This window comes from Grus americana, chromosome 9 (genome assembly GCF_028858705.1).
Source record: "Grus americana isolate bGruAme1 chromosome 9, bGruAme1.mat, whole genome shotgun sequence".
Lineage (NCBI taxonomy): Eukaryota > Metazoa > Chordata > Aves > Gruiformes > Gruidae > Grus > Grus americana.
The window spans coordinates 4,382,591-4,408,874 of NC_072860.1; the positions used below are offsets into that span (position 1 = coordinate 4,382,591).

General features: G+C 39.2%; 1 protein-coding gene across 3 annotated transcripts; it reads left to right on the plus strand.

The window, feature by feature from the left end:
* Positions 1-618: 618 nt before the first annotated feature.
* Positions 619-24,550, plus strand: FAM168B (family with sequence similarity 168 member B). 3 transcript variants are annotated; one of them, XM_054836095.1, is made up of 7 exons: positions 619-858; positions 7,642-7,722; positions 11,165-11,248; positions 15,470-15,612; positions 16,562-16,739; positions 17,898-18,027; positions 19,379-24,550. In XM_054836095.1, the coding sequence occupies exons 2-6, from the start codon at positions 7,653-7,655 to the stop codon at positions 18,008-18,010; spliced, it is 588 nt and encodes a 195-aa protein (XP_054692070.1). In that variant the 5' UTR covers positions 619-858; positions 7,642-7,652; the 3' UTR covers positions 18,011-18,027; positions 19,379-24,550. The 3 variants fall into 3 exon arrangements, with proteins under 3 accessions (XP_054692070.1, XP_054692072.1, XP_054692071.1); XM_054836096.1 differs by lacking the exon at positions 619-858 and adding an exon at positions 1,155-1,238; XM_054836097.1 differs by lacking the exons at positions 17,898-18,027; positions 19,379-24,550 and adding an exon at positions 17,636-17,814 and having other exon boundaries at positions 623-858.
* Positions 24,551-26,284: the final 1,734 nt, after the last annotated feature.

Consider the following 26,284-nt stretch of genomic DNA (forward strand, 5'->3'; position numbering starts at 1 on the left):
AACTACCGTTCAGGTGCCTTACTTAGCTACCGGCACTCTTGGAGGTGCTGTTTAAGCCATCGATCTCACACGTTTCAGCTTAGACAGATCTCCAACTCCTCCGTTTTGCTACTCGCTCGTTTTCCCAGCGCATTCAGCACACGTGCCAGGCAGCCTGACAGCGGTTATCATTATTCATTGTCTGAGCCCAGCATCTCCGACGTGACCTTTCCCACTACACAACCTCCGTTCTGTACGGACTTGGCCCAGCTCCCCGCACCACCAGTGCACAGAGGAGACGGTCACCCCCAGTACGTCATCCTTCCCCCGGGCGCCCAGGTAGACCCGGAGCCGGGACCGCAGCACCCAGAGGAAACGCGCGCCGGGCAGCCCTGGCCGGGAGCTTCCCGCCCCAGGAGGGAGGCGAGACCCGCGCTAGCTCCCTCTGCCCTTCCGTGAGTCCCGCCGCTGCTTGGCCCGGCCCGGGGCCGCCGCGAGCTGCGCGCCGCTGGCTGTGCGCCATCCCTAGCGGCGGCGGGCGGGCGGGGGAGGTAGCGCCCGTGGGCTTCCGTGCACGTGACAGCGGCTTCCGCCCCCTTGGCTAGGTGCGTACGTCCCCTCCCCCGCGGAAGTGACGTCGGCTGCTGGGTCGGTGCGCAGTTGTTCGGTGCGGCCGGGCGCGGAGGAGCCGGAGTCGCCCGGCGGCCACTGCCCTCCCCCCACCCCTCCCCGCGCAGGCAGCGCCTGCCCGGCTCCGCCCGCCGCCCCGCCCCGCCGCTGCCTCCCGCACCCGCGTACGGACGGACGCACGCACGCACGCACGCACGCAGCGAGACAGCCAGCGACGGCCGAGCCGCCACCACGAAGCGCCGCAGCCCGGTGAGTGTGAGGCGCCGAGGCCCGCCGCGGGTGGTGCCGGCTTCCGGAGCCGCTCCTTCCTCCCCGCCGCGCCGGGCCCGTTATGTAAGGGAGCCCGGGCCCGGCGCCTCCTCCGCGGCCTGCGCCGCCGGCCTCTGGGGCGGGCCGCGCCGCTTCGCGGCTACTCCTCAGCTATCCGGGCGACCACTTCTTCGGCGGCGGCGCCATCCCGGGTCCTGGCGGGGGGCGGGCCCCAGCACGGCCGTGGTGGCGCGGGTAGCGCTGCGGATGGTGCCGGGGAGAGCGCTGCGGCCCGGCGGGCAGCTGCGCGCCGCTCTCCGCCAGGCGGGGCAGCGAGTAACCTTCAGCGTCGCTTGGGCTTGGAGGGCTCTCCGGAACAGGTGTCTCTAATGGCCTTTAAACGGTGGCAGGTGATGGGCTAATTGAGGAGGGAGCCGCTTACCAACCACCTCGCGCACCGGTGTAGGCAGGGTTCGCAGCCGCCCGGGTCTCGTCCCCTTTTGCTTTCTGTCGCTGCCGGGAGCTCGGGTTACCTTTATGGAGTAGGTTGGGTTTGAATACTGGTTTGTTGATGGAGGCTGAAGATTGTCCAGTTGGTAACTTCTTAAAAATTCCGTACAGTGTTATAGCACTATAAAATCCAGTATAGTGTCAGAGGGCATTGGTTAGTTGGATTTTCAGATAAATAGTATCAGTAAGCTTGCATGCATAGTGCATCTGCCCGGTTCCCTCTTTATCTGTGAGCTGGAGGAAGGAATAAAACTTTAGTTGTCTGTAGCTTCTAGGAGGAGTTGTGAGACAAAAAGAAAAAAGGCCTGGTGCAAGCAGTGCTTTCAGTGCTTTTCTGGAACGTTTGAAGCCAAACCATAAACACCAGCCAAATGATCAGATCTCTGCTCTCTGAAATGTAAAAAGTTAGGTTTTAAGTAAGGGGAGGTATGCAGCTCTCAGTGTAAGAACTGAACTTAATTTGTTCTTAAATGTTGAGTAGTAGTGTACATGTTACCTAATTTGACTAGACTTTCTGTCTGCTCTAATGTGATTTTGCTGTAAGACATATAATTGTTACTGTCGTAAAACTTCCATGCTTGTATAACACACGCTTCCCAACCTGTATGTTTGGGGTAGTAATTACACACTTGAACTTTCAGGTTAAAAAGTGGGAGGAATTAAGAGGCTTCTGGAGATTCTATCTCAATTTGGAACTCGTGACAGTTTCATCTTATTTCAGAAAGGAGTGTGGAATAAACTGAAAATGAACTTGATGGAAGAAATGCTTTGTGGGATAAAAAATTACTAAGAAGCAGAGCTTCAGGATTTAACTAAAAAGTTAATGCAGTGAAGTTTTATTCTTCCAATTTAACTTTTTTTCCTGTTTATCATAGTTGATTAACTTCCCCTAAATTTGGCAATAGACAGGCTTCTAAGATTCTTACCGTGAGGAACTGACAATTTTGCTGCACTACTCCAGTTCTTTGAAATAGGAATATACACAATTTCAAAGTTATGCAGGAGATGCAAGGATTGGAGCTGACAACTTTTATCCCCTCGTGCAAGTAGCAATAACAGAAATTGTAGGCTTTGAGAAATGCTGGGCCATTTGTTTAATCTTCCCATAGGTAGTGGGGTTTTCGTAGAAAAAAGATTTTGGCAATGTTCTGTTTTTTTGAAGAATAGAGCGATGCCACTGATGTACAAATGAAGTTGGTTCGCAAGCAGGATCTTAGCATTAAATTTCTGGTATAGGTTTTCTTTTTCTGAATGACATACAGAACTAATTCTGTTGAGTCTTTCATATTATCTCTGTCCTTACTGATACTGGGTACAACTGGCATTGGTGTTAACGTGTGTGTATTTCAGCACCAAAAAACCCATAATAAACCACTAGTAGAAAAGGCTTACAGATGAGAATTTTATTCATTAGAAAGGATTAAAAAGTCTAAACTGCTTTGTTCCTTTGTAGTATTTACAAAAAATTTACATGCACACAAAACAGAGAAGGGTGATTGCAGGTGTCTCATTCTTTCTCTTTTATGACAAGAATATCTTGTAACTCGAGCAGGGGAGGAAGACTTGTATGCGAATGATGTTTCCAGCTTTGTATTTTACTTTATTTGTGAACTTAGGGCAAAGTTTTTAATTGTCCTTTTCCAGGCCGTGGTTCTGCAACCTCAATTTGTGCTGCAGCTATCCAATCCTGCTCCTTTCCTTGCATTGGAACTGGTGCTGTCTTAGCCATTTGATGATGTGTCTCAGCTCTCTCAAGCTGGTAGGAAGAAAACATAGCAACCTTCTGCCCAAAAACTCTAGCAAAACCCAGAATTATGCCAGCTGCCTTAGCTGATCTAACTCGCTGGTGGGTTAGAGTTGCAGTGCTGTCCCAGCACAGGAGTGGGATTGCTTGCCAGAAGCATGGCAGTGCTGTGTCAGCATTGATTCCAGCTGGCTTCAATCATGGACTGCCATAAACCAGTGCCCTGTTCTGAACAGAGGTAATACTTGCTTCCTGGTAAAACTCAGTGACCTTTTTTGAGGCCTTGGATGAAGGGAAGAAATGAAGTACATGCTACCTGCAAATACCAATGCAGCACAGGATGTGTTGTTTTAGACTTTATGAAGTCTTGAATGCTTGTTGTGAGCCCCCTGTTTTTTTTAAAGTAATCGTGACAAAAGTGCCTGTTATTTGGCCTAGGATTTGCATTAAAGGGCCTATTTTGGTGGCTGAATTTTTAAAGTAATGGAACTGAGATTTTCATCATTGTCAGTTATTTGAAGAGTGGAAATGTCCTGAACTATTTTCTTTGTTACTTAGCAGTGGAAGTAACTTTATTTTATATTACAAACTACCAGGCATTTAAGAATTGTATTTTACTTCTGTTAAGTTTCAACCGGAAATCAAATGGGTAAAATGTAGAACATTACTGAGATGGTGATTAACTTTGTTAAGGAATTGCATGTAAGTAGAAACTGGGTCGTCTGTACAGTTTCATAGCAAACAGTATTCTAAAAGTATTGCAGGATGGATAGGTGTTAAATACTATAATGACTTAGTGTGAGTTTGCTTAAGTTCCAAGAACGAAAGCATTTGTGGACCACAATAGTGTGCTTTAGGCAAGGTACTTGGAGATTCTTCCCCAACTCTTGTGATGGAATTGTCATAAACAGAAAGTGGCATTTGGTAGATCTTGTTCTGATAGCGTTTCTGCATAACCTTGAAAATAAATAGTAAGAAAATATATCATTATGAAGGAATGTGCAGTTCGTTTTGCAATATTTGCATTGAATTGTGATTTTTTTTTTGCATGCATATTTTTAAAATGATTTTTAAAAGCAGAATATCCTAGAAACATAGCAGGAAAAGCTATGTGCAAAAGCCTATCTGTTTTGGAGTGCTAGAACTTCAGCATTAGCAGTGGTTGGCCTTTGTGCTCAGCTTCCTGAAGTGTGGATTTAAGAGGAGGATGATTGTCCTGGTATCTGTATGAAGAAGAGAATTAACAGGTTTGATAAAAACTGAGTTTGATTGTTTGGCTTTGGCAAGAAAGAAGGGTGAAGCGTTTAAGCTTCCCAAGCATGCTTGCATAGTCTTTAATCGGAGCATCTTTAATAAGTGTGATTGCCTTCATTTCAGCTGAAAGAATTAGTTGACTGTAATTTATCTACAGTTGACTGCAGTTTATATACAGATGATGCACAGTAGACACTTATTTACATATACATTAACATGAGAATGCTTTGGAGGGGATGCCAACAAAAAGGTTGAAAGCCACGATTCTTTGGGTTCACTTTATACTAGTTTCCCTAGCGTTTGATGTGGACTTTAAGCATTACAGGGAAGTGGACTACAAGGTTCCATATTTCAATATAACAGATGCCCTTCCAAGTAAAATTACGGTAAGAGTGGGATGATTGCAACCACTGGGTAATACTATATAATTATACTTAGAAATGTTGAGTCCTTCAGAGAAGATCTGAAAATAATTATTTTTAATTAGAAGCGATCTGAAGTTTTGTCCGCATACAAAAACCATAAGCACTTTTTGTAGGCTGGTGGATCTCTACTTGTATTTCAGTGGTGAAAGCTAGAGTGTGAAAGAAGTGGTGAAAGAACATACCTGTTCAACCAAAGTTGAGTTAATGTGTGTGTACACACACAAATTTCGAAGTATGGGTGCATTTGAAGTGGAAGTTGACATTGTTTCCAGTGAGAGTCAGCTTGCAGGCTCCCAGTGCCATAAGTTTGATGGTTTTGGGGTTTTTTTCTCTGCTTAGGCAGAATTCCTTTCTCTTAATCTGCACTTCCTTTGAGATCAAGTCTGAGTTGTCTGACCTTTTATATTAATTTTCTGTACCATTTCAGCTTTGTATGGCTTCTGTTAAAGTCACCCCTAATGTAGACCTTGTGTTCTTTTACAGCCATTGACTACTCATACTTCTAATAGTTGGGGGGGGGGGGTGGGGGGTGTTTATATTTTACCCAATATTCGCAGAATGCTCTTGCTGGTTTTCCAGTCCTCTTTCTGTCTGTCTTCTCATTGCCGTTCAGAATGGTGAGAGGGTTACAGGGTCTTCTTTCCTCCTAATTGCTGTAAAGACTGGAAGGAGAAGCAGCATATCTGTAGGGATATGGGGGTGTGGGAGAGTGCTGTTTATACTTGAGTGGAAGGGTATATCCACCTCCCTTAAGACTTTTACCCCACAACTTGGAAATGCTGAGACTGAAGGGAAGCTTGAACCTGTTGTGGATTTTTTAAAGTTTAAAGACAAAATGTGACAAAATGAACATTGAAAGAGGAGCAGAGATGCAAATGAGAAGGAAATGCAGAGATATATTAAGGGAACAGACTGAAAGTTTTGAAGTCAGAGTCCTTACTTAGGAGGATACACAGAAGAAAGATGGGAGAAAAGAGTCTTGCTGCAGTGAAATGCTAGTCCAGCAAAATATGCACATTGGTTATGGCACAGCAGAGTTAATGCTACTAAAACTCCACGGGACTTTGGTGGAAAACAATGCTTTATATTTGAAGTCGACTAGTTTGCAGTAGAACATTTCCGAAGAGATTTGTCTCAAACTGCTTATTTTGATGTTGACCAGGTGATTAGAACATGCTACTCTGGGGAACTTTCTTCATACTGAGCAATGTAAATGCAGGTGGTTTTTTTTTTTTGTAACTCATTCTTAATGGATGCTGTTTTCTTGACATGTAATCAAGTATGAAGCTGGAAAAAATAAAAGCAATTCTATTTAAGTTAGTGATATTGCTAAATGTGTGTAGGAAAGTACAAGAAACTGGTGAATCTTGTAATTCTCTTACATCGAGTTTAAGGATTTTGTAAAACCTAACGATAAACTTTGCCAGCACTTACTTTCCAATTTCCTAATTTTGCACAAATGGTTCCTTTACTTCTGTTTTGTACTAGGTGCTGCTAAAACTCTTGGCACAGAGCTGTTTGTAGTGTTACTTTAAAAAGCAAGCTACTTACGCTTTATACAGTCACTTAACGTAGGTTTATCAGTGCAGCTATACTGATAAACTTAACTCGGATTCCTGCCGTAACATACTTTGTAACTGAAGTAGTGCATGCATAATTGTATCTCTTTTTTTGCTTCATAAACTTTATTTACAAAATTCTGTTAAAGTATATTAAACTGCTTAACACGCTGTTCGTTTAAGTAAGACAGTGTCTCAAGGTGTAGAAGAGGAAGTGACTGAAATATCAGATACTAACAGTTAATAAGAAAGTCTCATTTCATAGTGTGCCCTCCTGTCTTTGCCGTCAGAGGGTATTTTAGTGAAAAATGGGCACTTGCAGGAAGAGACGTGGTAAATCTGTAAATATATGCAGAAAGTCAGATGACTGAAGGTGTTGGGGTAAAAATAAGTGGATATTTTTCTAAAAGATCAGAAAAGTAGTTCTGAACAATACTCTTGTAAGAGGCACATGGCAGGCTTACATGTGATGTGGTGATTTATATTCCTAGAAGTACATAGGTGTACTAGAAAAACTTGAGAAGCATATTCAGTGCCATTTTGCTCTCCTTGGTGTTTACATACAATATCTTTCTGGTTCTGGTTTTATTCCTGCCAGTGATTCTAGCTGTTGGTGCCTTTTTGGTGTGTGAATACGTAATTCAGAAGACTGGGCACAACTGTTTAGCTTGTCATAGGCTCCGAAGAACTTAGCAGCAAGTAAGCAAATAAATGTTATGTAGCTGTCTAATACAGAAAGTCTTTTTCCACTTACTTCTGTAATACTTGGGCTGTTGACAGTTGATGAATTTAGTGCTGGTAAAGGTCCGGAATCCCAGGCTTGAAATGCCAGTAGTAACAGACCATAAGTATTTGCATCCCTTGGCTATATGCTTCAAGACAGAAATGGGAAGAAGCCAAGATTGATAGGTGGTAGAAAGATAAGTGATTGATAGATAACATGAAGCCCAACACATGTGAACTCCTGCAGTGGGTTATGGATTTGCACATTGTGGGGGCACTCTTACGGATGGAAATATTTGAAAGCATGCTCCGCAACAGGGAACGTTTCATTCCTGAGACATTCTCTAGCTGATTGACGGTTGTGATGCTTTGAAACTTCTGCAGTGACTCTCTTGCTTGTAGCTACAGTTTTAATGTTGATGAGTTGTGGACTTGCTGCTTTTTCCTCTGTTAATTTTTTTTCCCGATAGGCTTTCCCCCATTTCCAGTTCCATTTTAGTTGCTGAGATTTCAAGCTTTCCTTCTACTTGAGTAAATACTTTTTTTTTTTTTTCCCCCCCTGATTCAGTCACTGAAATCATGAATCCTGTGTATAGCCCTGGATCTTCTGGGGTTCCCTATGCAAATGCCAAAGGAATTGGTTATCCAGGTAAGTAAGTCTGTTTTTTTTAATGAGTTTCAATTACACTGATCTTTGTTTGTAATCAAGAAGAAATAGTCACTTATGAATGGCTTCATGTATGGTAATCTATTCTGGGATTTGGGTGGGTTTTTTAAATTTAAAAAGTGACATTTCAAGAGTGATGTTAGCTGTTCTGTTATATTTCTAACTTCAGTATCTCTTCCAAAGCAGCTTATTTTAGGAGCTCTAATAATTACACCCTGCATGAAGAGGAGTCATTCTATTTCTGCTGCTAGTTGTCTGGTGCTTGTAACCTTTCTATCCTCTAATTCTTGTTCATGCTATCTGTTTTATGATTGCCCAAAGCAGAGCATCAAAGATGGGACCAAGAAAAAGGCCAAAACTTCTTTAAAACAGAAATTAAATGTATTTTTTGCTTTCTCTGCTTCTCGTTTGGCTTAAAGTTTCTGACCAGGGCTTTTTTCCCCTCATCTCCTAATGTGTGTGTGAGCACGCTTCACTTCTGGTGTCCCCATAGTTCAGAAGTTGGATAACACAATAATTAGATTTGGACAGAACTTTCCAGGAAGGCTGAAGAGGAGGCCTGTGTGCCTCTGTGAGGCATTTCAAGCAGTATGTCATGATACAGTCTTCTTTCTGATGTCTACGGGATAAGGGAATTATTCCATCCTGGGAGAGGCTGGAGGGTCTTTCAGCTGAGATGTTATGTATGTGATTCAGTTGGTGTCTGTGGGAGCTAGACATCATTTTGTACCGTCACTGTTTTGTATTCTTTGTAGCTGTACTGTATTTTCCCACTGGTATTTACAGGTTCTAAATTTCTCTTTCAGTTTAGGTAGTGTACTGAAGTTCCTATTTTCCTGTTCCACTTTTCTCTGTTCCTTCTTCTAAATACTGGTGCATAAATGAATTTACTGTTGACTTGATAGTCTCAAACACTTTCTAATTTTTATTTTTGCTTTTCAGATACTTTTCATTTAGTATTTATAAGTATTTATAAGAGGAAAACACAAACTGTTGCAATGTTCTTAAGTCTACTGAGTGACTGAAATGGTGCAGTAATAAATTTTAAAGCTGATGCTGTGTAACCATAAGTCCCACAGGATGGTTTTCTTCCCTGCAACTGTCTTAGTTATATGGACTACAGTAATTTTACAATAAGGCAAGCAGCAGTGGCTTACTAATTAATATCTGTTACGGTACAAGTATTTCTGTTAGTAATAGATGGCTTTCTCAAGGCTTTCTTTTGCTTTAAAGATTATTATGAATTATTTAAATACAACTTTGTATTTTTATCTCTATTCATTTTCTAAACACAGACTTATATTAACCAGGGTTTCAGTTGTACTTACAACCATTTACACATTGCATTGAAGCTCTTGCTGATACTAATCTAAGTGGTACTTAATTTACTTAGGAAGATAGACTATTGTAGATTCATAAATAGCAGTTTAAACAACATTATAACTTCTAAGCTTTTATTCTACTGTTACACATATTAGACTACATACTGAATTATCTAAGTACTGTATATTTGCCAGTATTCACTTGGTTGTAAATTAGCATTACTAAAATATATGGAATTGAAGTAGAATTGTTATAGAAGTGCCTTAAATGTCATGCTACAAGTTAATCACTCAAAATTCTTCCTTACAGCAGTCAGTTTACACAACTGTGACCCTTAAATTCAGCTTAGTCAATAAGGTCTGCAATGTTATACTGTTAGAGATAGTTTGCTCACCTGCTTGGTTCAGGCTTAAAGATTATGGGATAAATACAAACCACGTTCTCTAAAATGAAAAGTAGACTTGCATTTTAGGATTTCTTTTAAAAACTGTTGCATGACTAAGTCTCCTTTCTTTGCCTCTCCTAATTTGAAAGCTACAGAATCTCCATTCGGAATCATTGAGTTTACATGGGTTGCATGGCAATAGAATGTAATGAACACATCACTAGGTGGAATGTATTATTTAAAGGCACTGTGTTTCTAAAGCTGTTGCATATTTAATAGCTGTTTATATTATACTACACCTTTTTGAGGTTTTTGGATGAGTTTACAGTAGCAAGGAATCAATATCCAAATGCTCTCACATGAATGAAAGTTCTATGTAGAAGTTAAAACTACTGCTTGTTGTAGTTATGTTTTTCATAAATTACTACTTTCTTGAGCAGCTCAGAGTGCTCTACTGTGGAGCTAAACCTGTGAAGAAAGAAGAGAGGACTGAATATGTATACAACATAAATAATGTTGCAGATGTATAGCTATTTACACTCTGAAAAGTTGTTATGAATTGGATATGTTAATTTTTACCTTTGATTTTTAAGCCTAATGCTTTTCTTAGTCTTATCTATGCTGACCACCTATAGTAGTACCAAGTGTGTATCTCTTGATATGTTTACAGAGTGCTTTACAAAACTGGGTTAGCACGTGTAGTCCTGAGCTAAGGAATTTTTATCGTTAAGAGTAATTGCTTAAGGACTCTGGGATTTATAGCAAAATGGAAACCCTTCAAATTTGAATAGCAGTTTAAAACTAGCAGCTTTAAGCCTGACAGTGAATATGCAACTAGTAATTGCCTTTTATCTGGATAAGTTGAAATCTTTGTGTTGATAACAAAATGTGGTAGTAATTGTGTCTTTCTAAATACAGACATTACTCAGTTCTACAGTTTGGAATAATGTAAATAAGTTCCTGGAAGAATAAATAGCTATGACTAATTCAGAAATGTCACTTCTTATAATCTAAACAAACTTCATATCTTTCAAGTAACTGTGGCTTTTGCTAATGCTGTTTTTTGCCTTATCTTGGAGGCCAGTATATCGCAATGTTAGTTCAGCCATAATAGCTCTTGTATTCTGGTGTAGAAGTGTTAACCTATCATTTTACTTGTTACTGTTAACCATCATAGTACATGCCTGAAACTGATGAGCTTGTTTGATACCTGAGTGAAATAACAAATCTGTGTCAAATGCAACACGCGTTTTGGACTACCTGAGGTTGCTTTGTACTCTCTACTTGGGATATCTCTGATCTGGAGAGTCAGAGTCACTCTGACTTGTAGGGACTTACATCTGTCAAAAGGTCCCTTTTAAGATAAATATTTTATGTACCTCAGGTATTAAAAGTTGGGCGGGGGTGAAGGAGGGTTGGATAATTGCACAAAACTTAGTTGTCCAACTAACTTAAGAGTGACTTGGCCACTTTGAGATTTGCTGAAACAGGGATGTAAGGGCACTCGTGACTCCTTAGCTGTTCCCTTCATCTAGCATTCAGTTTCAGGTGGTTTGGGAGCCGAGGAGCCCAGTGTTTTAGTTGAGGAGGTGTGATTGAAGGCCATCTGTTAGCTTATCTCAATTAAAAGATGTACAACGAGAATCTTTAACAGTAAAGCCTGGTTAGACTGTGCAGCCAGTCTAGAAAATAACTTTGACATATTCTTTCTTGTAGCTGGCTTTCCAATGGGCTATGCAGCGGCTGCTCCTGCCTATTCCCCTAATATGTATCCTGGAGCAAATCCTACCTTCCAAACAGGTATGTGTAATAGGTATGTCAAAAGAGTAACCTGGAGTTTGGAAGTTGTTAGAACCAAGAATGAGGAAAAGCTGTAGGGACTAACTGAATATGACTCATAAGGAATCATCTGATAAACTGAAATTACTATAATCTTGTCTTAAGTCATAACTGCTTTCACTTCTAGAGAAGGGAAAAGCTGAGTTTTTAGCTGTTGTTTCTGTATTTCAGGCTGATACTTGAGGATTGCATTGTGTTTCCCTTCACTGCTTCCTTTGTGATTCTGCTTGCTTTGCATCCTACTGCTTGTTTCTAGATTTCTGTTTTTTCTTTTGTCTGTTGTCTTCAAAATTCTTCTCTTTCATCCTTTTCATAAATTTTATCTTTCCAAGTTCAGCTTGCTGCCTTCTTTCTTTGCCCTTAAAATTGTCTTGCATGAACTAATTGTCTGGAAGGCCTGGTTGCTGGGTAAAACTGTTTTGTCCATAGTGGATACTGTGGGAGGATTTAGGTAGCTGTGCTTGCATGCTTGTCATTTAAGAGAAAGGGAATGTGATGAGCCTAGGAAAAGAGTGATGGAAGATCAGACACAAGAGAAACCAAAGCACTTCCCTAAGTTGTTTTCATATAGTTCTGCTTTCACTAATAGAAGATGATTTTGATGTGTTAATGCTTGAAACAAAACAGAAACTGGTAGCATTTAATTTCCGCTTAAACCAGGAACATACATCTGATAGAACAGCATTCTCCATGTGGTTATTTTGCATACCAAGGAATGCCTTGCATTGCTTTGTTAATGTAGAGCTGGGCCATCCTCAGGAACTCTTTCACTTGCATGTATTATGCCAGTTTTTCAGAGATACACATGGCATGTAACCAAATTTGTCCCCAAATGCCCTTTGTGTAACTTATAAAGATAGAAGAAGATGCTGCTTGAAATTAAGAAGCTTATGTTGTGGAAACCTGCTTGCAGTATTGAAGTTCAATAATGTAATGTATGGCATTTCAGTAACTACTAGGAGACTCTTGAAAGGGTGTGGCAGCAATTATTGAGATGAGAGAGTAAGTCATCTGAAATGTTTGCCTGCAGAATCTGTTAAAAGTGTGTAGCTGTGTAGCTTTCCTTGGAACTGTAGAGTATTCCAGTGGGTACAACCTGTGTCTCTGGTCAGTTTGCTGCTTAGAGGCATAGCAAGTGCAGAACTGATTTTGGCTTGTCTTCGGTCTTGAATTTAAGGTAGGGAAACAGTTGTATATTATAAGTTCCAGAAAATAAATAAATAAATCTATCCTTTGGATAGGGTATTGCTTCTGTGCAAGTGTCTTATCTAGGGATACCAGCTTGCATTTGCACTGGATTGCTTAAGAACTCTGAGTGATGTTCAAGGGAGAGCAGTTCCCATCAGCGGTATAATTCTTAGCATGGGAATCAAAATCCTTTGTGGGTTTTTATTGTTGTCTTGTATTACTAATAGGCCGTTCACTGTCACAGTTGAGATTACCTTAGTGATGTGTGTCTGCCTTCTGTGCTCCATTGTATATATCAGCAGCGTTCCTGCAGCTGTGCTGAGGAGTAGCTGTAGTTTTTGATCCTAGGATCAGATACCTGAGAGGTAGTTCCAGTCTTATTACTGGTTGGAGTTTGCAAATCCTCCTGCAGGAAGATGAAGATAAGCTGCATGTAATCGATTTACCAAATCACGAGACTGATGGTTTTTATCCATTTGATTGGGTTTCTTCCTCTGTGTCAGTTATATTGTAATTTAAGCTTGTGGTTTCTGGGGAAGATTCTTGACTTGTTAGACTTAATTGTGTTGTAAGATTAGTTTGCATTGATTAATCTTGGGATATATCTCATGCTATATAACAAAGTTAGAGTAAGACATTTTTTATTTTTGAGTGAAAAAGGAATAAAGACTTATAGAAGTTGTATACCATCTTCGAATATTTTTTAAAGCTAATACTATTTGAGTGTTTATTGCTGTTGAATAGAAAATAAGCTTTTATTTCAGAACTAAAAATAGCTTTAGCTTTTAACTACTCTTTAAGCTATGAACTAAAGTTCAAAATGTCCAGATCTTCTAATTCAGGCAGATAACAGCTTGAAGTACTTTGTCATTCCTTTGTCTTTTGTACAGCTGGGATTTTTTATATTTTTGTTTTTCTAACTTTTCTGATGTAACTGCTTGTTTGTAGAATCAAAGCTTTTCTAAGTTCACATCATGCAGCAGTATTTGAATGCACCATGTCACTACTGTTCAGAAAGGGTACCTTTTTACAGGTATTTTTCTTAAATTTCTGTGGTTTTGAATAACCATGTTGTTTATTTTTAAGGTCTTTGCTCCCTGCAAGGGAGAAAAAAATCAAATGGGAAGGCAGAATACCTCTTGTACAGATGTACCACTTTGCAAGAATGAAAGTTAAATTGCCTGTGCAGCTGTATCAGTGGGTTTTTAGAATGACAGCGGGCTTGACGGAGGACATAGTTGTACTTTAGTGATGCATTGTGTTCAGCATTTTGTAGCTTTTTCAACGCAAATAGCTCCCCATACTAGAAATAAAAGTTCTTCCTCAGCGTGCTCTATTTGTCAAGTACTTAGGATAACTAAAAACAAGTGTTCAGAGTAAGTGCTGTGGTAGCTTTCTTTAGTGTCTCTAAAGGTGATAAATTCTACTTAATTTAAAAAAAAAAGAAAAACATAGTAAAGCTCTTTCTTCATTAACATAAAAATTTTCAGTTTGAAGGGTGGAATGAAATTGGGAATTCAGAGTTCTGCAAAAAGAATGAAGGTCATCTGTCATCCTGTCTGCACAGACTGATTTTTCACAAAACAAATGCCAGTGTTCTCTCAGCTGTATGGCTTCAGATCTGTTCTCTGTATTGAAGTCAGCATGTTCTAGACAGTCTTTAAAGTCAATCTAATATCTATTCTGATATTCTCATTTTTTCTATAATTACCAAGTGTTTTTTCTTCCTTGTGTTGCCCCACTACTAGCTTGTACAATTCCAACAAAATGGAAGTCATATCTGTGGATGTTGTGTCTCCTAGCGTGGTGGACTTGTATGAGACCCAAGATCTTCTCAGCATAGCACAGGCTAGGGCCTTGATGCTTTCTCCTGAATAGGTCGTGCCTGTTGTTTACTACCCTAAATGTCATTACTGGTGGATGCGGCTGCTAAGGTATTTGTAGTCCCACTCTGGCCATTCGGCCATAGTATAAGCTTGGGAGTGTAGCATGCAGTAGCCATGGTGCTTTTCATAGATCTCCATGCCTCATCAAGCCCTTGTTCTGTTAACCTGAGACCTTCTCTGATGAGGGCTGGAGAAATTATGGAAGAACTGTCTTCAGGCAGGGTCTGAGCCAGCAGTTGCTACTTATTCCTGTAAAAATTGAACAGTTCCCAACATTTATAAGGCAAACTGATTTTTGAGGACCTTGTAATAGGAATGCAAAATTCCTTCTGATGGCGTCTGAAGTCTTACTGTAATGTATAAAAATAATTCTTAAGTGATGATTAAGGGTATGTCTATGTATGTAATACACAAAAAGAATATTTTAAGATATTAAAGTGCCTTTGAAGTCTATTTTGCAGTTGTGATGACCTCTACAGTGCTTGTGTGTTAAAGATACAGCCTTTCATTGTTTTTTTTAGCCAGTTCAGAAAATGCCAGAAAACAAATATAAGTTGAAGTAGAGGTTGTAGATTGTGCCTCTCTGTTCTCTGGAAATCTGTCTTGAGCTCCTTACATGATTCTCACTTTTGCAATTGTTACTCTTGTGCTGTATCATCTTCTACAGAAGGTAACTGCAGGTTAGTTAACCATTACTATGTTTTGCTAGTACAATTTGGGGTGCATTGAGAACTGGGCTGATGTTAACATGTGCCAAATCCTCCTGTGTAGGAATGCTGCCTAATATGCAAAATCAAAGTATTTGATGATAGTACTACAAAAATCCAAATCCAGTTTTTTATCCCATATCTACAGATTTGAAAAGCAAATTGTGCAAAAATGCAGTTAACTTTTCATGCTTAGTTGATACAGTCAAATATTATTTTCAGACTGTTATCAATGTAATGTAAATGACAGAACTTGCGCTTGGATATTGAGACTAGCCTGCTAAGTACTCACATGAAGATTAAGGAATTTGGAGTGAAGAAAATTGTTACCCCTGACTTTGGAAAGCAGTCTACTGACACTTGTTTTTCATGTTTTTAATGCAGATTTACCTTTGTTTCAGGTTATACACCAGGCACCCCATATAAAGTGTCTTGTTCACCCACTAGTGGAGCAGTGCCACCATATTCTTCATCACCGAATCCCTACCAGACTGCTGTGTACCCAGTTCGAAGTGCCTATCCACAGCAGAACCCATATGCACAGGTAATGATCAAAACAACCTGCCTGTTTGGATAGTATTTTACCTTGTAGTATCTGCTTGAACTCCTACCTTTACATCACACTTATTTCTTCATGGATTGAGAATTTTCAGCTGCCTACAGTAAGAATTCTTAATACAGTGATTACAGAGTGTGCGTGTGTACTTTTACATTCTCTCTCACATGACAGTTACTCTGTGCTTACTGATATGTTCAGTCTTTGAAGAGACACTAGATTCAGTAGTTTTAAAAATGTGTGCTGGATGCTATAGCTACCACATCCAAATTTCATTTTGTCAAAAATTGTCATAAACTTGTATTAGTTTCAAGAAGCCTCTGTTGTGATTCAGAGAGCTATCAAGTCTTGTGCTAGGCAAACTGTTGAAAACTATTAAAAAGGATAGTATTAAGACACTTCAGTAAACATGGTATTTTGGGGGAAAGTTGGCCCTCTTTACATAAAGGAAACTTGCCTGTTGTGTATGCTGCAGTAGAAGGGAATTAATAAGCGTGTAACAAGGTTTATCCCATCTGCTTAGTGTATTTGGATTTGTCAAAAACTTTTGGTTCCTTAACTAAAAGCAGCTGAATAAAAATTTGTGAAAGAATGAGAGAAGTTATGTTATGGATTAATATATGAAAAGATATGAAACAAAGAGAATGAATGATGAATGAGCCCCGTACCCTGAAGGTGCAGTCAGTATTGGAGTTCTACAAAGGTCTCTGCTTTGAATGTTATCCTAAATGCCTTAAAAAGGGGCTGAATGTTAAAAAGTTTGCCAGGGAAGCACAATTGGAATAGCTGAAATACATGTTTTGGCTTCTGCTTTGTAAATACGTTGCATCTTTAGAATAATGCTTTTATTTTATGATATATTAGTGAAAGAAGAACCTATTTATCTTCCCTGCCAGATACGCTGTAATTACTTAATTTACTTTTTTTCCTCTAACAGCAAGGCACTTACTACACACAGCCTTTATATGCAGCACCACCCCACGTAATTCACCACACCACAGTTGTGCAGCCTAATGGCATGCCAGCAACTATGTATCCTGCTCCAATTCCACCACCAAGAGGAAACGGTGTGACTATGGGGATGGTGGCTGGGACTACTATGGCAATGTCAGCAGGTATGTGAACTTACAACCTCATGGTCTCTCGATGAAGCTCTCTTTTCAGTTCAAGACAGAACACAGCTGCATTACAAAAATGTGATGCCAGAGGTGTACTTGGCAGAATCATAAAATTGTTTAGACTAAAGGGACTTCTTTAGGTAACCTAGCCCACTGTCTTCAAAGTGGGTCCAGCTAGATCGGGTTGAGTACTTGTTCAGGGATATTTTGATCACCTCTAAGTATGGAGATATTGCATCCTCTCTTCACATATTAGCATTATGGTAAAATAGTTTTTATTTATATCTATATGGAATTTCACTCACACTTGCATCCTTTGCTTCTCATCTTACCAGTGTCGAGAGTCTAACTTCCTCTTCTCAATACATTTGTCTATGCCTAGTTGAAAACCACCACCTCGTATGACTGAGGAAAACACGGTGTTTACTGAGGGGGGTGTCACGCTTTGTTACTCAGTGGGTGTTAACTCATGAAGAAATGTCCACGTTCACTCAAAGGACGCTCAATTCAGTAATCTAAAAAACAAGAACCATGTACTTGTTTTCAGATGGTGGTTTTTATCTTGTCAAATCTATCATTTACTTTGCGGAATCTCAAAACTAGAGAAGTTATGTGTCATAAACCGAGCTAACATCGGAGTTTCGTACATGGGCAATCTTATCCTAAGTGTCTGTTACTGTTTCTACAAAGTGCTGTAGAGTAAGACTGTTAAGTTTCTGCTATCTCAGACTGTTTCTGAAGCCCCTTAGTCTGTAAAAACCTATCTGTAATAATGCAAATGAACTAATTTATTCTGATTTATCAGTCAAGTTATCTCTTCCATCAAATATTCTTATGGCATGTAAAGCCTGCTGTGGGAAGAAGTTTTGCAGTGAATAATGCTTATGTTGCAGGGTTTCTGCTAGAGCTTTTTTTGAGTAATGAGTATCTTTGTGCGCATAGGACTAAACATCAAAATGATCCCCTTGCATAAACGTGTGAAGGAAGATTGGGGATGGAGTGCAAAATGATACTGGTAATTTTAAATTGGAACATGAGCAAGCTGTAATTGTTTTTAAAATTCTCTCTCCCTCTTCTCCCCCCCCCCTTTTTTTTTTTCCTCTGTACTATAATTTGTGCTTACTGAAAAAAAAAAAAATGTTCTCTTCATCCTAGGTACTTTGTTGACAACTCATTCCCCAACTCCAGTAGCCCCTCATCCAGTTACTATGCCCACATATCGGGCTCCAGGAACGCCAACCTATAGTTATGTGCCCCCACAGTGGTGATCATCCTGGCAGTCAGTGTAAGTTACCAATAGATTGAAAGCAGTTAATCTTTCTTGTAAATGACAGCATTGCAGGTTCTTCAAGGGAGATTTTTCAGAAGGTAAGCAGTCTGGGGTACTTCTGTAGTATTCTAATTGAGTAAGAATACACAAGAATTATTGCTTATGTAATAGCTGTTCCCTGCAAAGGAGAGAAGCCTAATGTGACTTCTTCAGTGGTCTGTATCTTCACAAATCATGAATCATTTTCATGGTTCATGATTGTTGAATATGAAAGAATGAGCCTTCAAGTTTTCTTTATTAAAGTATATCTGGGACTAAATGTATTCAGTATTTTGAATCTATGTGTAACTATTGAATTCAGCAGTACTGTGATTCCTGAATGAAGCAATGCATGTAACTTTGTAGTCATATTTTTGATTGGCTACATATGTAGACAGGGTAAGTGTTTTGCCTTGCTCTGAGGCATGAATCTTTCTCACAAGCTGCTAAAACAAATACACAACCTTGAGTTAATTTCATGTATTTACTGAGTTTCAGGTAAGTCTCAGTTCATACTTCTTGTAGTCAGCATGGAAAAATTGTTTCTATTGTGAACCAAGATTCAGATCATAGGTTTCAAGAAAAGGGGTTTAATTTTGAAATCTGCTGTAAGGTGGGATGGATTTTGGGGGTGTAATGCATGTCACACTGACACAAAGCCTAATGTTTTTGGGATCCTCACTTCTGTTTCTGTTTTTTTAGCATAAATTGAGAACAGCTTCATTTCAAGTTAGGACTTATCAGACCAACTGAACTAGAAATTTCCACTTTTAGTCCATTTAATTATGTAAAGGTTAACTTTAACTTTCTCTGGATTTCTGTTTCAGCAGTTAGGAGGCTAGAGTTCTGTGATTACAGGTGACTATTTCCTTTGAGTTAATAATGCAACAGCCATTTCTCGTTTTCCTCTGATGCCACATATCAGTCTGCAGATCTGAAGTGTTTCACATATTTCATCCAAGAGTGTCATATTACATGAGTAGGAAAAAATGAGAGTTTTGCTCTGACTAAATTCATGACTGCCGATAATTAAATTTGGCATAAAATACCTTTTAATATTGCATCTTCTACTTAAGACAAAACTACTAGTGGTGACAGAAAGCTGGAATGGACATGACAGGAGAAAATCAATGTAGGGGATTCTTAACCCAGAAACCTGTAGACTTCAGTTGGCTGGATAAGTGCTAGGATAGCATTATGTAATGCTTAACATCTGTTGCATGTGCATATCAATGTAGTGCATGCAATGGTAGAATGTTCTGCCACACTCAAACAGTATTTCATGTAATTGAGAATATTTCCTACTTTTTCTCCCCCTCTAACGTAGGTTTGAAGATGGGAGATATGCAATCAAGAAATTGAGGTTTAAAAGTTGGTGCTGAAGCCCTCATGCCTCCTACCAGGACTTTTCTTCTGAATGCTTTCAACACTTGGCTAAACACTACTAATTCCTGATCACTGAAGATTTTCCAGTGCTGCATATCTTACATCTTGGAACTCCAGCAGTTAGTCTTAAAGCAAATCCTGTTTTGTGGACTGTCTTGCAATTTTTTAGCTAATTATAATGATAAAAAGGGAGTATAAGTTTATTCTGATCCATATCTAGTTGAATGCATGTTAAAACACAAAAACAAAGCTTGCTCAATCTACCTGCAGTGACTGATGCAAAAACCATCATATGCAAATCCAAAGGAACCGAAAAGTATTTTACAACTTGTATCACTAATGCACTGTTGTAATGTATGCAGGGTCTTAAAAGGTAGAATCATGAAAGTGAGTTTCTTTATAGAATACCATAATATACATTAGATAAGTGCTTCAGCCTTTTTCAGGTTGATGGAGTTGCCAGTTTAAAAGGGGCATACTTTTATTTAAGTGATGTGTTCTTTTCCAATTCAACTACTAAATTGGAGTGACTGGAAAATGAGTCAGACAAGCTGTAGAAATCCCACACACAATTAGTTTACTTCATACCTTTTCATTTTCATTATACGGATTCAGTGTTACAGAGATGTTCTTAAGGATCAGAATGAAATGACAAAGGTAATGCCGTGTGTGCCAGTAAATAATGCAAACTTCCTTGAGGCAAAACTGGCTCTTAGGAATAGTAGGAGGTGACATCACCCGCGTAATGAACTGCATGTCCTGGGGAGATATATATCCAGTACTATCTTTCATATGATGCAAGATGTGTCAAAGTGAGACTGCCACACAGACTGATAGAGAAACACTTTGTTTTAGTTCTCAGTTCAGGAAATTCGTGCTGTTTTTCCTAAAGAATGTTGTAGTCAGTTGAAAATGTATGTGCAGTTGATCCAGCTTGCTTTCCTGAAACTTAAGAAATGTTAGGGCTTTGTACAATGAACAGGAGTTCAGCTGCATGTTACTCTGAGGAAAGCTTGTGTGCCTGATGAGTATGTTAAAGGGGAACAAATAATTTTAACACAATTTCTTTATTAGCTACTTGCAGTATGGACTATGGAGATGCTGTAGTAGGGCTGCCAGAATATAGAGGTTTCAAATAGCTGTTGTTTTTTGTTTTTTTTTTTTTTCTCCTGAAAATATTTGTAATTGAAGTAGGAGCCATTTGTTGGTTACAGCATTGTGATGTGTTTTCTTAGGTTTTGGGTTTTTTTTACTTCCTAAATTGCACTTGGAAGCACGTAAAGTAAGACTGACTGCAGATTAGCATTTCATTGCAATGAGTCATTTCTGATATTCTGTCTTGCAACTTCAATTTTTAAAAAGTACCTCAAAGCAAATGCTGTGGGGATAAAGGGCTAGCCTTAGAACCCATTTGTATACCAAAATTGTTACGGGAGAGATTTTAAATTTTTAAATTTGAATATTGCACATAAAATCAAGGTTTTTCTTAAACCTGCTTGACTTACGATTCCAGAAGGATGCAATTTTCTTTTTTTTTGATACATTCTGCCTGCAATAAATTATGCAGTAAATGGTTATAAAATGTTGTTCCCTTTTAAGCGTTTACACCAAGGTATATCAGGCTGTATTGTTCTTGTAGGTTAACGTCCATTCAGAAGTAAATTTCAGTTGTATATCTAGTTACGCTTTGTTTTGGGGTGTTCTGCTCCTATACAGATTCGGCAGCTACTTCAGGATAGCATCAGTGCTGATTGAATGCTGCCATTCCAGTACTCTGTCCTGGTGGGAGGCTTACATACCTTCATAACTCGGTGGTGGTTGGAGCCTTCAGTAACTTTATTTTTTACAGTAAGCACTCTCCATATTTTGTACTTCCCTTTTTTTTTTTTTTAAATAAAGTTTAGGTTTATTTTGCATGAATCACTGTCAGTGGATGGCCCCCTTATTTCTAATGCTTTGGACATACCTATGTTGTTGGAATAAGTACTTTAAACCTTACTCATGAGCACTTACTGCAGCTTAGGGATTTCCATATGTTTTTATATGGAGCAGAAAATTACCCCAGAAAAATTGATTTGAATCTGTACTGCTTTGTTCAAGTCTGTTTAAGAATTCCATTTGTGTATTAGATTTGCAGCTTTGATTAGTCAGGTGTGCCAGAGAGTACAGTGAACATTAATACAGGCCATTTCTCCATTTTAGCTACTAGAGAGGGACATTTTGTTGTCTTAGCATGATTTTAACAGAGCTGAGGTATGAAACAGTGCTATATTGGGGAGAAGCTATAAAAAACAAGCTCAATGCTTTGCTGTCTCCTGTCTCATTACCCAGTAAACTAAAGCTTTGAAAATCATAGGAGAGAACTTTCATGAATGCTGCAATAGATGAATAGTTAAGGAATGAATGTAACTTCCTATATATTTGCTATAACTTCAGATTCCTAAGTGTCATCTTGGAGTTGGTCTCTGTAAAATATTGCATAACATTTAGGCAGTCTCACTTACTTGAGCACTTTTTTTTCTAAGTTGCATTATGGGATTCATCCACGAGGGGGAAACTGTACCTTTTTTAAAAGGTACTACACCTTCCAGTTTTGATCGATTATAATCTACTGGGAGGGTGGAGCATGTCTCCAGTAGTTGATATGGAAAGTAACCAAAAGCACAGTGCAGGGGGACGGGGGGAATATGTGTATATATAACTATCTTAATGGTATTTTGTTGCAAATAGTAGAAAGCATGGATATAAAACTGCGGTGGGGGAAACTGTACATCATTAAATAGGCGTTTACACAGTGAGGGTCTTATGAAACATTCTCTCCTGCTTTTTATATAACATTCCCTATTTAGAATTCCTTTATAAATAAATACGCAGTATGTGTTTGCACTAGAGCTCCTCAGCAAATGAAAAGCGCTAGTGTGGTAGAGACATTTCAGATCAAGCTTCTCTTTAAAAAAAAAAAAAAAAAAAAAACAACAAAAAAAACCAACCAAACAAAAACTTTTATGGCAGCTTTATATGATTAAAAAAGTACTACTTTAAACCTGGAACTGAAAATAACTGTTGCAGCAATAACAAAGAGAAGTCCAAGAAAGATGATTTTTTTTTAAATTCAAATTTCAAGTGTTGAGTTTAGATAAAGTATTTTTTAAAAACTGAGGTATTCCCTATGTCAGCTGATGAAAGTGTCTTTTAAATGTAGCAGCAGCAAAAGAAAAATGGCTAATAATTGGCACCAAAAACGTGTAGACTTAGTCAGTGGTGTGGTGGTTATTAATGAAACACTAGGAAGGAAAACAGAGAACCTACTACTAGATCTTGCTTATGCTTGTTGTAACCATCTCCTGTTTGAAGTTTCCAGGAGACGTCCAGGAATGCTGTTCAAGAAAGCTTCTTTTTGAGTGCACTATGCAAGTTAAATGCTTAGATGCAGTGGTAGATGAAAAAAAAATCATTTATTTTAGTTGAAGTCCTTCCTTGTATTGCTTCATCCAGTGAAAAAAAAACAACACAAAACACCACCACCATGTAAGTACCACCATGTCTTAGTGTTGTCTGAGAATAGTTCATGGTACAGAGTTGTTTACCAGGGTACTCAATGTTGACTACTCCTCATGGAGCATTCTGGCTTCACTGCTACTTGGGTAGTAAGGCCACTCAAGGTGTCTGAGCAAGAGATGGTCAGAATTGACTTGGAATCACTCCCCGGTGCTTAAGCACAGTATTATACACATTCATTTGGGTTTAGAACATACTTTTCCTTGAATAGGTGAGCACAGTGATCCAATACCACTACTTAACTCTAGGCCTAAACTCATACCAGAGAATAGTAAATACCATGTGTGTGAAACCTCCCATCTTAGGAACATGAACAATAGCCGTGCTTCCGCTGGAACTTGTGGGGAAGAGGACGGATGCTGTGGTTGTTGCATGGTAGCTCGCAGTTGCACAGGATGTGGTTTGTGCGGTAGCGGGTAGGGAACAGGCAGGATCCCTGTCCAGCCTTCTCCAGCAGGTGTCACTGGCTGACGACCTTGGCGTGCGCTGCAGGTCACAAGCAATCCATCAGTCCTGTGTCACACTGTTTGTGAACACCTGTTCAAAAGACACAGATTTAAGATCATTCAGATTGTTCTTATTAAGAAGTGTCAGCTTTCTAATCCTGTATTTTATCAACTCTAAGCTTCCTGCAGCGACCCTCAGATTTAACGAGGTATTAACAGGAACAACCACAGCAAAGTTAGGATAGTGTCGTGCATAAAGCCTCACCAAGAATCGAGTTCATTCTGAGATCTCTTCTGAAGTAGTGAGGACGCCTTCAGCAGGCTGTGTACACCTCTGTTCGGGGGGGTGTTGAGAGAAAAATAAGGTGCGTGTTGTAGACCGAAGAGAGGGAAGAGGAACAGTGCTTGTCTGGGGACAAGGAAACCTTTTCTTGTGTGGGTTGACTATAACACTGAAACATCTGAATTCCACAGGTAGTAAGGGTCCATTTGTGATTAAAAAAATATTCTAAACAATTTATGGGCTCTGAAGTTTCAACATCAAGAAAGTGAACATGACTTTTCTAAACTGTTGTGACTTTTGGGCACTTAGCAGGCAAACTGGGAAAGCTTTTTTAGCTGGCTGCTGTACAGACTTGTTTTAAGTAGAATGGATTTGTTAGTGGATTTTTTTTTTATTGTAATGCTATTATTGGCTGCCCTCCTGTCTAAGATTTGAAAAAGTGGGTGCATGCAATGGAAGTACAAGAGGCCCCAGTAATAGTTCTCCATGTTTGTTATGAAATAGACAAGGTTTCCTTCTTATGACTTTTTTTAAAACTGTCTTACGAACAGTTGTATTGGTACTTTTTTTAAGTTTAGGTCAATGTTGTCTTCCAGAATAAGTTTTAAGGCATCACTTACTCCTGCATTGAACTATCACATCAACACAAAGAGTGGAGATTCCATTCTGAGCCAGTTCAATTGTGAAAATTCATACTTTTTTATTTTTTATGCAATTCAATGAGTAGATGAGCTCAGATTTAAATTCTTAAAAGCACGTTTATTGTAACAAGAATTGTTATGTATTAATACTTCAGTTTTCAATAAAGATTGACTTGTGTTGCTTATTGTGGTTTTTTCCTACTGTCTTTGGTGACAGACTTGTAGAAGAGATTCTGTGGCTGGATAGCAGTATGGTATGTTTAAACTCCTTTAAGCTAATGAAACCTGGTGATTGATCAAAGGCAAAGCAAAACATTTAAATTGGTTTCTTAATGGCTAACCAAACAGAATTAGTAAAGGCTTCCCATTGGGAATAAGCTGCTCTAAGCTGCCCTGCCTGTGAGTATGGTAAAGATAGTGCAACCTTGCTTCATTCCCTTTCAAGGCATTTCCTGGGCTTTGTGGTTTTTATTACTTGATTTTATAGCTTAAAACAAGGAAAATTGAACAGATGCTAAAGCATTGTGAAATTTTACGTTTACTTGATACCGAATTAATGCTGTTTCAGAGGTGACAGGCCTTGAGCAGAAAGCTGTTACAAATCAGTGTCTTGAGTGTTCCCCAGAAGGAAAAGAATTAAGTAGGTGTGAGGTGTGGGTGATTATCCTATTTCTTTAGCGTGTGGGTGGCTGTAAATGACACTGATGTTAAAATGGAAGTATGTATTGGGGGGGGCAGAATTACACTGCTTAAACTAACTGGCTATTTTAATTTATTGTAGGTCTTCAAAAATAACAATAACTTACCTGGTAACATTCCTGTGAAAAGCAACACATGTGGAAGAGGAAGGTATAATGTCAGTAACTGCATCGATCTGCAGAAATAGCATTTGGTTCTTGATATTATTGCCACAGGTGTTGTGTTTTGGGTGTTAATTTTTGTTGTTCAGCCAAGTAGTTGAGCTGTTAAAATAGTAGCCAAGCACTAGGTATTCCATGGACAGCTTTTTTTTCAGTGAATTTTACCTCAAGCTAATTGCTGGTCAGTTACCCTGGGATCACTTATTTTACAGGGAGGTAGGTTTGGGGGTCTTTTTGCAGATCACTGGAACTGTTGAAAATTCATAATCCCGAACCAGTGGGTTGCTGGAATCTGGGAGGATACAAAGGGGAAATACTGTTCTTCAGAATGATGCTGATCATTCTTGCGTGGGAGGGATTCTGGTGTAGCTGTTCTTGTGGTGGTCTGTTGTTGTGAAGAATTACTCTGTACTGTATCTAACACTCATAACAACGTGGTACTCAACTCTTAAGGGGGTTTCTTTTGTTGTCTTAAATGTATCTGTGGAACTACCAAAATGGTGGGTCAATAATGGTTTGATTTTTCTTCCCTCTTCTGATTCATTTTGCAAGGACATTGTGATGCATATTACTCTCCCACATATTGGTGATGAGTGGCTGTTAGTTCTTTGCTGTGAAGGTTAGAAGTATTGATAAGAACTCCACTCTAGAGGCGGCTTTGAATGCTTGGTAACAACCAGAGCCCCTTCCAGAAAAGTTAATGATTGTCAGAAATAAGGCAAGAAGTTTCGCGGTTCAGGTCTTCTTGTAACTAATTGTGGATTAAAAGAAAGTTTGTTTTTTCTAATATCTTGCTCTAGATTCTAAACTCTGTGGCTCGCTGTAGACAAAGGTAACAAATAGTTTTGTTGGTGAGCTCCCCAGGAATCAGGAGTGATGTACTGATTATTATTTAGCTGGGAATTTTCCTTTGTAGGAAATATCAGTCATAGTGCTGGAGTAGATGGTGTTGCTGCATTACACGGTTAAAATGTCTGACCTGTGTGGGAGGCTAAACGCTGTCCTGGATCGTATTTCAAAATCCCTCAGGCTATTAGCTATCCTATCTTAATCATCCAG

Coding starts and splice junctions, on each gene's coding strand:
- FAM168B (XM_054836095.1), top strand. CDS start 7,653: ATGAATCCTGTGTATAGCCCTGGATCTTCTGGGGTTCCCTATGCAAAT. Junction 7,723..11,164: donor CAAAGGAATTGGTTATCCAG/GTAAGTAAGTCT, acceptor TCTTTCTTGTAG/CTGGCTTTCCAATGGGCTAT. Junction 15,613..16,561: donor AGCAGAACCCATATGCACAG/GTAATGATCAAA, acceptor TTCCTCTAACAG/CAAGGCACTTACTACACACA.